Genomic DNA, 13222 nt, shown 5'->3' with positions numbered 1-13222 from the left:
TCAAAATTTAATGAGACACTTATGTATAAAGGTCCGAAAAGAGCAATCATTTCACATATTCTTTAGTCGCAGGCTGTTGGTTTTTACTGATCTGTTTGCCTGTATTTAAAAAACTAGTTTCTATCATCTCCTTCCCAGGTTTGCTCTGGTTGTGCATCAGTGCATGCTTACCTCAAGGTTTCATATTCATGCGTGTATCAGCAGGCCCACTAAAAGCAGAGAAATTGACTTTATAAATTAAAGACTCCATACTGAACTGTAAACTTTCATGCATGGCCACATGCCTGTGTTCAAATGTGTATTATACAATTTATAGTGGTTTATCAGATAACTTCTATCAGTAAGTGCTTTCCTCAGTTTCTTTTGTTATAAATGCCAGTAGGGTCATCACTCGTAATATGGAATAGCAAATGTCAAAACCACATACTTGTCTTCATAGAACTGCCAGTTCTATTACAGAGCAGAGGATTATCTAGGACATGGTTTGAAATTGTCTCGAGATTTGTGCTCTATATTGCTCTGTGTTATTTTTTTCCTTTCAACAGAGAAAAGTCAGAGGAGGATTGCAGTCAGCAATTAAACTACATAATATCTAGACTACTTTAACAGGTCGATAAAATAATTCATGTTTGAAATCAATTTCTGTGCAAATTGCATTATTTTTTACTTCCACATTTTATGTTAATGGGTGGAAGCATAGATTGAATAGGAATCTCATTACTGTATTTTTCTCAATCAACTGCTGACACTTTTTTTGGTGTCTTTCAGATGAGCTACTTTTGCCTCACATGAGAAAAATTGATGGTATGCTGAATGACAATAGGAAAAGGCTGCTTTCCAAATTACGCTTGGATCATACATTCAAGGTATTCTTTTTTGTATTCTAGGAATTTTGAAATAATGTTGTCAGTAAAGTCAGTCATTGAGTGCGTACCGTGCAGGCATGACTTAAAACCCAGAAGACAAATTCACAATAGAAGTGAATATGGGTTTGAAAGAGATGCTATAAATTCAGTGCTTGTGTGTGGCATTTGGAGAACATTTTGTGATGGAGGAGTATATACTGCAAAGTTAAAGTTCTAGTCTTAATCTCCTGCTTTCTGGTTCATTCTGAAGCATTTTTTCTCTTACGCCTCTCAAGTTTGCCAAAAGAAAAATCTGTTTCCTGTCCTTCTAAAGCTTTTGGTCAAGTGATTGTATTGCCTAAAAATCTTAATAAACTTCTACATGCAACAGCTGTGCTGGGGAGCAGATGTCTGAACTTCTTTGAAGTAGAGAACATGATCAGAGTAGTTTAAAACTGGGACAGAGGGACTCGAGAACACACTCAAGCACACTCGTTTGTGTGCTCTTTCATGTATCTTCAGCATGGAAGATTGGGAAAAGTACAGATAACAAGCCCGTACTGCAGCAACTTTGATATGATAATAAAAACCATCTCTGGATGTGGGCAGGGAAGGGAGCAGCCCTACTGTGTCAGTAGAGAGAAGGTAAACAGGAGAATAAATAAGCACTGTGATTCCTCCCATCCACCTTCCACACAACAACGCAGATTTCCAAAGTGCAGTGAAGTGAATTAAGGTTATTTTCGCTTATGCCGGAGAGCTAGTTTTGATGTCTATAATCAGACCGATTATTTCTTCTTCTAACAGTTTTGAGACCAACCACAGTAAAGCAGACCTGTCTGTATACACCATCAGACCAAATTTGCTTTCACCTGTCTTTCGCCATCCCCTTTACATCTGCAGTACAGACACACTTGAAAAATTAGTTGTCTCTCTGTATTACTCTGTGCTTATTTTTGAGGAGGAGTATAATAGCGGACTTGATGGTTCTGCTTCAAAGATCTTTTGTTCCACAGCCCATTCCTGATAAGCCTTGTGGGATGCTGTGACCTTGTTTCAGAGATGAGAACATCATCCACCAGTGAAACAGCTTCAGTTCACACTCTCTTTTAACTCATTTCTTGTTAGTTATGCTGTTTTCCCAGTTTCAGGGAAAAAGCTCATATGATCTTCTGTAATACTGACATATAATTACAGCTGCTTATTCAGTTGGAGTTCATAACTATTATAATAGCTTTGCTGTGTGTTCACTTAGCATCAGATTATGTATCATATCTCTCAAGTTAGCTGGAAGCCTGTATTTCACTGTATGATCTGCAAGAAGTTACTGGAGTTCTGGATGTGAGGAAGGGATCTGTTTATGGTGTAAACTCCTAGATAAAGTTTTGTATGTTTGCCTTCTGGTGTGATGGTACCAACTTGTGCCATCCTTGTGTCAGTATTTTGGGTAAGAACTGGCCAAAGCCCCTTGACACTGAAAGTCAACCTTGAGGAAGGCTGTTACAGCGGCTAAAAAAACTAAATAATTTAAACCTGTGGAAGTCAATGTTCCAATTTGAGAGCATTGTGATGAATATTGTATATGCACAGGTTAGCTAGTTGAGGTTACTGCTATCACTGTGCAACTCTCTCACTGCCAGCAGATTCTATAGCTTTTTACTGAGAGGGTTTTTTTATAAAGTGGAAAATGGCTGATGTATATAAAGTGCTAAGAAATTATAGGCAGGGGAGGTTATTGAATTCTACTACTGCTTGTTAAAAGAAAACGTAAAAATTTAGTCAACTTCATATTTTAACCAAATAGTCCAAATTAGTTCCTTAAGCTGCGGCACTGATACATTTTTCTGTGTGCCTGATTTTTTCCCTCATACTGGAGTATAACACAAAGATAGATATGTTCCTTGAACTTGCAATTTTTTTTCAGGACCAAATTACATAGCATAACAGAACTATTTCAAAGCAGCTGCTAACGTAATGCTGTATTTGTACAACAAAGTTGTATTCAAATTTACTTATGCAAATAACATAGAAATGAAGCTGGTAGAAATTCGGTTCACTCCTGTGAGTTAATATGTCTTAAAAACTTGTGCCTTTTTGAACCAGCCATCTACTTCACTATGCATAAGCTTTTCTACCTTACAGATATGATAAGATGCAATTAAGTTGCATTTTGCAAAAGCTGGGACAAAACCTGTGAAGATATTTAGGCATCCAATCCCTGATACAATTGGCAGGCTTCCTGTGCCTGACTAGGCATTAAGTACTTGGGCATCTCCAGGTAACTTGGCCTTAGAGATTCTTGGGTAGAAATGGAATGGAAAGCATTTTAAAAGATGAAAAATACCTAGTGCAGCCTTTTTGGTTTGCTCTTTCTAATGAAGGAATCACAGATGATAATCTGAGATACAATAAAAGGATTTTCTTAGTCTTGAAAAATTACAGTAGTCAAGAACAGGTGGTCCTGCTTTTCAAAATGTGTATGGTTGCTTTTTACAAGGTTTTTGTGGGAGAATAAATTGATTCATAATAGGCTGCAGTCAAACTTTTCAAAGAAAAATAGCCAGTTTATCAGCATTCTGGGTGGCTTGGCCATTCTTGAATTTTTCAAAATCCTTTTTCTTTATATGCTCTGTTTAAAGAACGCTTTGGAAAACTTTCCTGAACTGACAGTGATCACTCGGGATTCTAAGACAAAAACTGGAGGAACATCTGTGTCTAAGATCAAAATGAATGGTAAAGCTTACAACAAGAAAACACTGAGGGCTTCTAAATCAGCCACTAAGTTAGCACCGGTGAGTGTTCAGAGGGTTTATTGCTGCCACCTTCTGACTTCTAATGATAACCACATTTAAATAAAAAGTACTGCTTCGTGACTTCTTTTTTTTGGTAGATCTATCAAAATATAAAGTCTTTTGAGTGAGGTGCTTTTTTGATAATAAGGGAATGTTAAAAACATTTAAACAGTATATTAAATCATGGCTTTAACTCATCTGTGAGATGTAATTATTTTCCAGGAATAATAAGTTATTTCATAATTATTCCCCTATTTAATGTCTATGTTTAGACCTAAATGCACTTATCCTGTGTATTTATGCAAGGGAGGGGAGGATTCTTTACAGAAGAAAATGTCCATCATATATCTATCTTGGAAAATAACGTGAATTTACCTAAAATAACTGTTCTTTTTGCAGGAGTTTACAGTAGATCCAGAAAAAATACAGTTGTATTCTTTGTATCACTCACTCCATCATTACAAATATCACATATATCTAACATGTAAAGAAGAGGTAAGTCTTGTCCTCTTTGAGACACTTCCATGTTTATTGAGGGAATTTAAGGGAATTGGGTCCAACTAGAGGGGCCATTGTCTTCTTGTAAAGGAGTATGGCTTCTGGCCTCCTATTTTAATTAATTCTTTCTGGCAAAGGAAAGGGTATGTTGAGCACATCTCTTGCCCCTAATGGGCACTGCTGCCCAGAGCATTCAGAGATGAGGCTTACAAGGTTTGTGTGAAATCCGTTTCCCTTGGAGATAGGTAAGCATTCTTCACTGTTATCCAAAATAAACAAAATGGATTTTATCAATGTGTGTAACTCCTCAGATTTAGAAGGTACTTTTTGTCTTAGAATGCCCACTCCTTTATTTTTTCTGAAAATCCTTGGTGGAAGTATTCCAGGTAGCAGAAATACGAGAATTGAGCTCTGGCTCAGTTGTTAAGAAATGCTTTTGTGGTGGGGGTATTTCCCCATGTTTTTAAAGCTTTAAAGATTTTCTTCCAAAGAAGGTTTGTATTTAGCTGCAGAATATTATAAATACGAAAATTCTGAAGTGCTGGCAGCCTAATGTGTATGTGTGTGCATCTCTCTCTCTCTTCCCCTCCTTCTCATTTTTAAATAGATTTCTTCTGTGCAGAAGAAGAGTGCAGACCTAGGACAGGAAGAGATTGTGCAGCTCTGCATGAAAAATATAAAATGGGTGGAGGATCTTTTTGAAAAGTTTGGTGAACTTCTGAACCGTGTCCAGCAGAAATGCTCCTAACAAAAATGTATTCCAAATCTCACATTTTTCTACGGCACTAACCCGATGGAACAGAAAGCTCAGAGAGAGGCTCTGATTTCTTTTGCAATGCCAGACTGCGTTCTTGCTCGTAGCCGTTTTTATTTCTCTTTATGGAACATTGTGCCTTGGCTCTTGCTAAGGAAAAGTGATGCTGCCAAGGAAATCAGTCCTTTGGAGATGGAACTAAACGTAAACCTAACCACATTTTTAACCTGAAGAATTATTTTCTATTTTGTAAACTATTGGATAACTTAGTTTTATTTTCAGAAATGTTTTTGACAAGTGATAAAGCATGCACTACATATATTTTTTTTTTTTTTTTATTGCTAAAAAGATAACTCTTAGAATACTACAGATTTTTCCATCCCTGACTAAGCGACATAAAAATCAGCGTTGGGATGAACTAATTTTTACATGTCTGGCCACCAAATTTAGAGTTTTGTACATTTTGTGAACAGAGCCGGAATGACATCAGCTTCTGCAGTTACATACATTGCCATCATGAAACCCAGAAATGTCATTATGCTTTATGGACTCCTTTTACTATTGTCATGTTCAGGAGACTGAACATGAAGTTGGTGCAATCCTATGACTGCTTTTTGTGTCAAATTATATTGTAATGAAAGACAATGACCTTAACTATTTTCCCTGTTTTGAAGAAAAAGAATATTTTCCTTTATACTGTGTTGGGTTTTTTTTTTTCTTTTGGAAAAAAAGAAAATCTCAATTGTACATTTTATCTCACTAATAGTTGTATTTTTCACAGAGGAAATATTGTGGTTAAAATTGTTACATGTATCTTTGTAATACACTTTCCATTGTTTTCAGTAAATCCTATTCATTTATATGTTGATTTCATATTGTAAACTATATATCTCAAGGTAACCCTTTTGTTTATACAGGTTTGCTTCAGTGTTAACCAGAATAATGCATACTAGACTAGTTTTGCTTTAAGTGTAGTTGTGTTAGACACTGCAGTTATTTTCTGATACGTGAAAATAAATTTCTTACTGAACTAGCACTTGATTAACGGAGAGTTTAAATGAAGAGCTACTACACTTTATCTTTGTCAACAAAGATTGATGATTGACTAGACTATATGCAGTGTTAAACACAGCTTACATTATTGTTTGTAGAACTGGCAGTTGCAGAGCTGTTCTCTTTTTGGTGCCTTTCAAGTCTTCAGACATCTTTGTAGCTTTTTCTCCCCCCTCCAGTTTGTTAACAGTTAGTAGTGCCACTAGTCACACTCAGACAATGAATGTAATGGGCTCTGGTCAGAGAACATTTTCTTTAAATTTGCCAACAGAATGCCTTACTGAGTCATTCAGAATGGATATGTACTCTACTGGCGTCCTAAAAAAAGTCATGTTGGTCTTTTTTTCAGATAATGTAGAAAAAAAAAATTCATTCCTTTATCCTTTTGCTGCCACTTAGTGCCTTAATTTCAGCCAAGAAAGCAGGGTTCACTGTTCATCGGCCAAATGAAATAATGTTCATTGCCACGTGACCTTTTTTCCCCATTATCTGTTTTGATCCTATTTAGTTGTTAAATATTCATTAGACCTTAGAACTATAGAGAGTTTAATGAATAGATGTGAAAATGAAATTATTTCATCTTGAGTAATCAAATAGAGGTTTGAATATTAAGGTATGTACAGCATTTTAGCTGATTAGTTTTAGAACGTTGTAGGATGTTTACCGTATTTCCAAAGCTTTTCATCTTTTAAAAGCAATAATTCTCCTTTACAATTTGTATGCAGACTACAGTGAACAGAAATGGGTATGTGCCCTTGCTCTTTTTAAAGCCTCTTTGTAGTGTTTTTGCTTTAAAAAGGGAGGTCACTATCACATTACTAGATGCATTGTGCTACTGCTATGTCGCCTGTGATCAAGGAGAGCAAGATGGGTTTGGGTTTAGGAAGAATGTGCAGGTTGTTGGAGCAATCATGAAGCTAATTCATTTTTGTGGTGAAAAGAAGGGTAGCCACAGGGTTGAAGAGTTGCTATTGTTTTGATTGTACCGTGTTGACTCTGGTAGGAGCTAGAGTTTATATGGTGAAACCAGACAGCAAAGTTACCAACATTGGTAGGAATCAGCTAAAATTGTTTTAATGTACATATGCACGCTGCAGATACAGTAGAAACATGCCTGGTATACTCTTTAATTGATAGAGAAGGTTCCCAAATTTACCAAGTGTCTTCCATTACTGGTGGGGGTGGTTGGCAGTGTGTGTAGATTCATGAGAGATATTTACTTACCCAGGCAGAGTTCTGTGGTCACATTATGGTGATATATATGGACAGCACAGCTTGGGAATTCCTAACCTGCAGTTGTAAAAATGATTAGGATGCAGACTGAGGGAACAGTCAGGGTGGATCCTTGATGGAAAGGAACTTGTCAGACTTTGTGTCTTACATATCCCTGCCTAATGTGACTAAAAGCAACTAAGTGAGAGAGGTCTCTCTGCTTTCTAAACGAGTTCTTTTCTGCTACTGGATATTTACTCTAGAATTTGAATCTAGAAGCAGCTTTAGGAAGCTACTTGTTCAATCCAAGTCCTTAGAAGCTGAAGAAAGAAATGAGAGGCCTTTGGAATAGCTTGTCCCTATTCAAAAAGAAGGAAATTTCAGCAACAACAATTCAAGAAAACCCAAACAAAAGAAAAAACCTGCCAGGATGCTCTGCACTGCCACAGAAGGTGACCTGGCTTATTTTTGGCTGTTTTGTTCCTGAGGCCAGTTAAACAAGCACTGTGCCTGTAGAAGACAGGGAAAAACCTGTCTTTAATAAAACTAACTACCGTAGGCTATTAAAGATTAATATAATGGAGCTTCCATCTTTGTCTTAGGCTGCAAAAATGGTAGCTGGGTTATTAATTTACCAAATTAGAATGAGAAAAACCATGGAACTCTCAAGTGTGTTGAAGGATCATGAATCAAAATAAAGCTTTGTTAGTGGGATCGAAGAGGTTTTTTATACTGAAGCAAACTTAGAAAAAAGTCAATGTATGAATTACTTTTTTACACAAATACTTTGTTTTGTTGCATTTTAGGTTATTAATTCTGCACTGACAGCTCAATCCTTTGTTTTTTTTACGTAACAGTGAGGTCTTCACCCCTTAACATCTGACAGTGGAAATTGAGTACTCATTTGACTGCAAGAGAAATGTATTAGGAAGGAACAAAACCCTCCTTAGACTATGAATTAGTAAAACAGAAATTAAACTAATTGCAGGATTAATTACTTGGGTTTTAATGCCGCTCTTTCTTCCTTTAGCATGGCATCCCTGTTTACATTGGGTTTGTTTTTATTGAAATACATTATTTCTCTTAAAGGCAGGCTTTCTTTGAGATGCTACTTCCAAAGTTTTCCTAGCAAAAATCGGAGACAAAATTGGATTGAGAAACTGTTTCTGAAAATGGCTAGGGACTTTAGGGTCTTCGACGTTCTATGGCATGTATTGTATTCATATTTTGTCGAAATGAAATACTACTTTTTAAAAAGCCAGATCTTGCAGGCTGTCTTCCAAGTAAATGATTTCCATAGGGAAATATATTTTAAATATTATTTAAATATTTAGTACTATTTAAAACAATTTTAAAACAGAAAAGCTAATACTATGGTCACAAAATGTCAGTGTGTCATCAACCATTTCTTCTTTCGTTGCCAACACTTCACATTTGGTCTCTCTCGCATACCTGTGCATTACACAGTGCACGTTCTGCCATATCATATTGTTTAAGCTAATACTGACATGTCATTGTTAACAAATGCATGTTTTTCTGCATATCTCCTCTACATAGGGCAAAAATGAAGCTAGGGCTAATTAAGAGACACTTTATGCATTCTTAGTCCAGATTTTCAGGTGGTCCGTAATACAATGTATGGAAATGTGAAAAAGGACAGTTTTGTACCATTCATGATGTTATTAACTAAACCCATTAAAGTGAAAACACTTTTTAAACAAAAACCTTACAATGCTTAGTCATTTATTATTAAAATACTAAGTTGTGGAAAGTTAGATTGTTGGAAAATACTTGCCAATTTAGGCTACATGTTTTGATCTCCAGATGAAGAAATACAGTTCTAGGGTTTGGGGGTTTTTTCTTCATTATACTGCATGACTTCAGCATGTCTGGTTGATCTGGTTTGTTGCATTTCTGAATGTTCTCAATTAATTTTCACAATGTATCTGCCAGGTCTTAAACTGATGTGACAAGCGAGGAGCCAGACACTTGGCTTAAGAGAGAGACTACTGCTGTGATCAGGTGTTTCTCAGCTGCACTATTCTCTCCTGTTCTTGTTCTTGCTAAACTAGAATACCATCTCTATGTACCTGTGGGAAGAAATGGTCCTCTAAAGGGTTTTAGTCTCCCCCCACATTACAATGAATTACTCTGGATATTCTTATAAATATTTTTTCCCCATGCAGAGGGCTGAAGTCCCATGATGTGGCTGTTGGCCAAAAGATACATAATAGGCTTCCTCTGAGCCACTTGCTGGCAGAAAAAGATGAATCTGAAGGGATGGAGTGGGGGGGGGGGGGGGGGGTGGTTATGCTCCTGTGTGCAAGAGCTGCTTCCCAAACCAATATAAGCATAAGTTAAGAGGTTTGCCCATGGAGCTGATTGTTGTTTTCTCCAAAAAGCACTGGGAAGCAGGTAGGCTCAGAGAATGCCCCATTGCAGTGTAGAGGATGAACCTTTAGATGCTGCGTTCCAAATACGCATTATCATTGATGAACTGTTTTGCTTTTTAAATAAAAAAAAAAAAAAAAGAAGCTGAATGTATGCAGCTTTTTAAAAGAAAACTATCCTGCTATCAGCAATTTGTTGGTAAGTATCAGGCGATCAAAAGAACTCATTCTGCACTAGGTATTTGCCCCTCCTCTAGAAAACAAATCTTTGTTTCATTTCTAGAAACAAACAGAAAACTGTCTTAAAATGATTTTAATTTGATCTCGTCTAAGAACATGGCAATAAATGCAGAAAACAAGCTATTTATGAAGGAGAAAAATGTGAGTCAGGGAAAACAGCAAGCAAACTTTTGCAGGGCTGTACTCTTTTGTCCTAGGTATGTCTTCTTAGGTTTCTGATCTTAAAAGTTTCACTGGGATATTTCTTTTGTGTGTGTGTTTAGTTTTGGTTGGGTTTTGATGGCTTTTTTTTAGCTACCCATGCAAAGGGTAGAGGGAAGTAGCAGTAACAGCAGTGCCCATGAGCAAGGCTGAAGGAGCAGGTAAGACCCTTCATTTTAGGGTAAAAAGACTCAGAATAAGGTGGGAGGGCTCATACGTCTGTAACAGTTCATACAGGAGGAATCTAAGGGAGAAGAGGGGTGGGAAGTTGGAAGAAACATGGGTTGTATGTGGAAGGACATTGGAAAGGATGAAGAATTTGGAGGGAGGCTAGGGGAGTTTTCGGAGTGGAGGTAATTGAGGAGCAGAGGCTGTGGTAGGGAGTTGTCGTCTTCATTAGGAATAGCTTCGATTAGGTCTGCTGCAGCCTATACGCTGACTGAAAAGCAACTGACAAGCCAGCAACGTGGCCTGGTGGCAGGTGGACATTCCTAGCAGAGGGTCCCACGAGGGCGCTGGTAGCATTTTGCTACACACAGTGACTTTGTAACAGTCTAGTCCTAGTTCTGCCTTTTGCTATTAAAAAGGGGTTTTCTTTTGAGAAGCGTGGATTCCAGAGTATATCTCCGCATAGCAGCAGTGGTTTTTCATTGCTTCCTACTATAACCCATCATTAAGAGTGTGTATTAATGGACCATGGTTCCTACTTCGGTTTCCTGTATTGCCAGTGTTCAAACAAGTAGGAGGAGAGCAAAAGCCCTTTTAGGAAGTATTTGTATTGCAATCATCTGAGGCAAGAATTTTTATTTTATTATTGCAAGTGCAGGTGTATCAGAAGTTCATCACTTCTCTTCCTTCAGGTGTCCATGTGAAGGGTTAAAAAAACCTTCTATCTGGGCAGTGTCCTGTATACAGTTAATGTATTAACTTTAAAATACTGTAACTGGGTTCCAGTGGAACATCCTGAGCAGTGAACTATTGATCATATAGTTTGTGTAACAGCTTCAAAATTGGAGTACGTGTCATCTTCTAGACACACTGGGGTATTTACACACAGGAGAATTTGAATTGTGTATCTGATCCTGTGCCTATGATAAAGGTTATAGATGGTAGCAGCCACTCTTGGCTCCAGTTACTATGCCTGGCCTTAAATATTCAATTTAAAATGCTGTGGTTAATTTTTAATAGGTGGTTTTGGTTCAAATTAGAATTAAACTAAGTCCCTTTATTCTACACATGTTACTTGAAATCTTAAACTATCTCATTGGGAGTATGTGCTGTAGCTTTCTAAGACTTTCAGGACTTAGCAAGACCTTTTAAGTAAAATTACATTGTTTGGCATCATCGTCTCTAACTGGTGGCTGCTAGTGTGCTTTGTCTGTGCAATAGTTGTGTCACATGTTTTTGCTGCAGCAGCAGCAGGTAAACGGTATGATAGCAGAATAAAAGCCGAAGCAGCAATGTTTTATCATGAGGTTAGGTCAAATTGGTAACTCGTTCAAAGCTCCAAGAGAATAAGGATTTAGATCTGTTCTCTAAGTAAAGCAGCTTTGGTGACTCCTGAAGCCTCCCAGATTTTTGCTGTTGGTCAGCATGTAGAAATTGCCATCCTTACAGCTTTTGTAACAGAAGAGGGTAAGCAAACCCTTTTTATTTGCTTCAGTGCAAGGTCCAGCTACTTTGTTTAAACAGCCAGAGAGGTAGTTTGTCCACAGTCAATGCTTTGCGCTAAAGGAGTTGAAAAGAAAGCTCGCGTGTTCTGTGAGAACCCAAGTGTCGCAATGCTGGAGCCAGCTGGCTTAAATAAAGGCCATAAGAAGTGCTTGGCCAGGATTGTTACTTTCTTTTTGACGTGAACTCTGCAAGTTCTCTTTGAGTTTTAGTGGGGTAGCAAAGCTCTCTGCAGGATGCTTCAGGGACGTTTTCCCATCCTAAACTGTGGGCCTGGCAAAACATGCCATAATTGAGTTTGGAGGCCCTGGTACATTGTACAGTAATATAAAAGGTGAATTATACATTCCTGCTTGTAGCATACATAAACGTAAGCCTGATCCTCTGCTCTAGAACTCTAGCCTTGCACTCAGTGTGAATATAAATGGTAAGTAGCTGTTTTCTGAAGAAGTCAAAATGAATGGTAAAAATCAGGAATTTGATTATGCTCTGCAAATCCATTTAGAGTTCTCGCCTTTCCTGCCTCCCTTATCCATCAGCTCCTTCTGTCACATTAAGCTGGTGCTACTTGTGGCTGCTCCCTTTGGGAGTAGGGATGTGAAAGTTGTCACTGGCAGATCAGCGTAAGTTACTACCCCACCATGCTGCAGGGGGACCTCCACAACTGCACAAACTGGTGAGAGCTGATCCCCTAGATCTTTATGAACTGACCTAACACTACTGTCAGTAGTCACCTAAGTAGTCACATAGTGTGTTTGGTTTTGGTTTGCAGTATCCAGGAGCTCACATTCCATCAGTTGCTGCAGCTCACCTGAGAGATGGTAACTCCCAGCTTGGGCAGATGGTAACTTCTAACATTCCAATTATTTGTGCCTGTACATGCTCATTCTGGTTGAACAGTTTTCTGCTGTGTAGATGACGGTGAGTCTTTACTGCTCTATGAAGAGTCTTTATCCAAACAGTGTTGCTAGGACCATGCCATCCTGCACACATTTAGGCACACTGTAATGTATCTCCAGTTATAATGCAGACTCATTCCTGAAAGTCCCAGAAAAATTTCACAAGAGGAAAAATTTAAAAATCCACTTAAGACAAAATTATTTAGTGTTTATTAAGATTGAGAAGCAGAGCTTGTCCCAGTGGTTTTGGTGACATTGCTGGTCTTTGCCCCCTGTTTGCTTCCATACAGTAAGTCTCAAGTAATTCCAGTTCCTGACTCCCTCTCCAGCTGCTGTGCCTGGCTTGTTACTTAGAATGCAGTGTGCTCCACTGGAGGTCAGTGTGTGCCAGAGCAGGCCCACCATGTTGCCTCCCTGCCCTTCCTTTGCTGTTACCCAGCTTGACTTGGTCCTGCAGTTACATTGGTATTCCAGCCAGGAATGGAAGGATTCCGCTCCTGAACAATGCACCCTTTGTAGATTCAAGCATTTGTCCAGAAGCTTCTGTCCTGGGAACTTGTTTATTGTTCCAGTCTCTTTGAAAACACAAGGGTGGAATCCTCACAGATTTCACGTTGGTATAAAACACTGGAGTTTGCACTTTGGACGTGAATTGTACTCTTGCCCA

At 38.1% G+C, this 13222-nt stretch overlaps 1 protein-coding gene across 2 annotated transcripts in view; it reads left to right on the top strand.

Annotated features, from left to right (window-relative positions):
* Positions 1-8878, top strand: part of QSER1 (glutamine and serine rich 1) — a 42556-nt gene extending 33678 nt beyond the window's left edge. Inside the window, exons 10-13 of one of the 2 annotated variants that reach the window (XM_030485136.1) lie at positions 769-866; positions 3485-3637; positions 4037-4132; positions 4743-8878. In XM_030485136.1, the coding sequence (XP_030340996.1) occupies positions 769-866; positions 3485-3637; positions 4037-4132; positions 4743-4883 (488 nt within the window). In that variant the 3' untranslated portion in view covers positions 4884-8878. The remainder of the gene's footprint in view (positions 1-768; positions 867-3484; positions 3638-4036; positions 4133-4742) is intronic. The other variant, XM_030485137.1, reaches the window with a different exon arrangement.
* Positions 8879-13222: the final 4344 nt, after the last annotated feature.

This window comes from Strigops habroptila, chromosome 4, assembly GCF_004027225.2.
Source record: "Strigops habroptila isolate Jane chromosome 4, bStrHab1.2.pri, whole genome shotgun sequence".
NCBI lineage: Eukaryota > Metazoa > Chordata > Aves > Psittaciformes > Psittacidae > Strigops > Strigops habroptila.
This window is presented reverse-complemented; position numbering and strand designations above follow the sequence as displayed.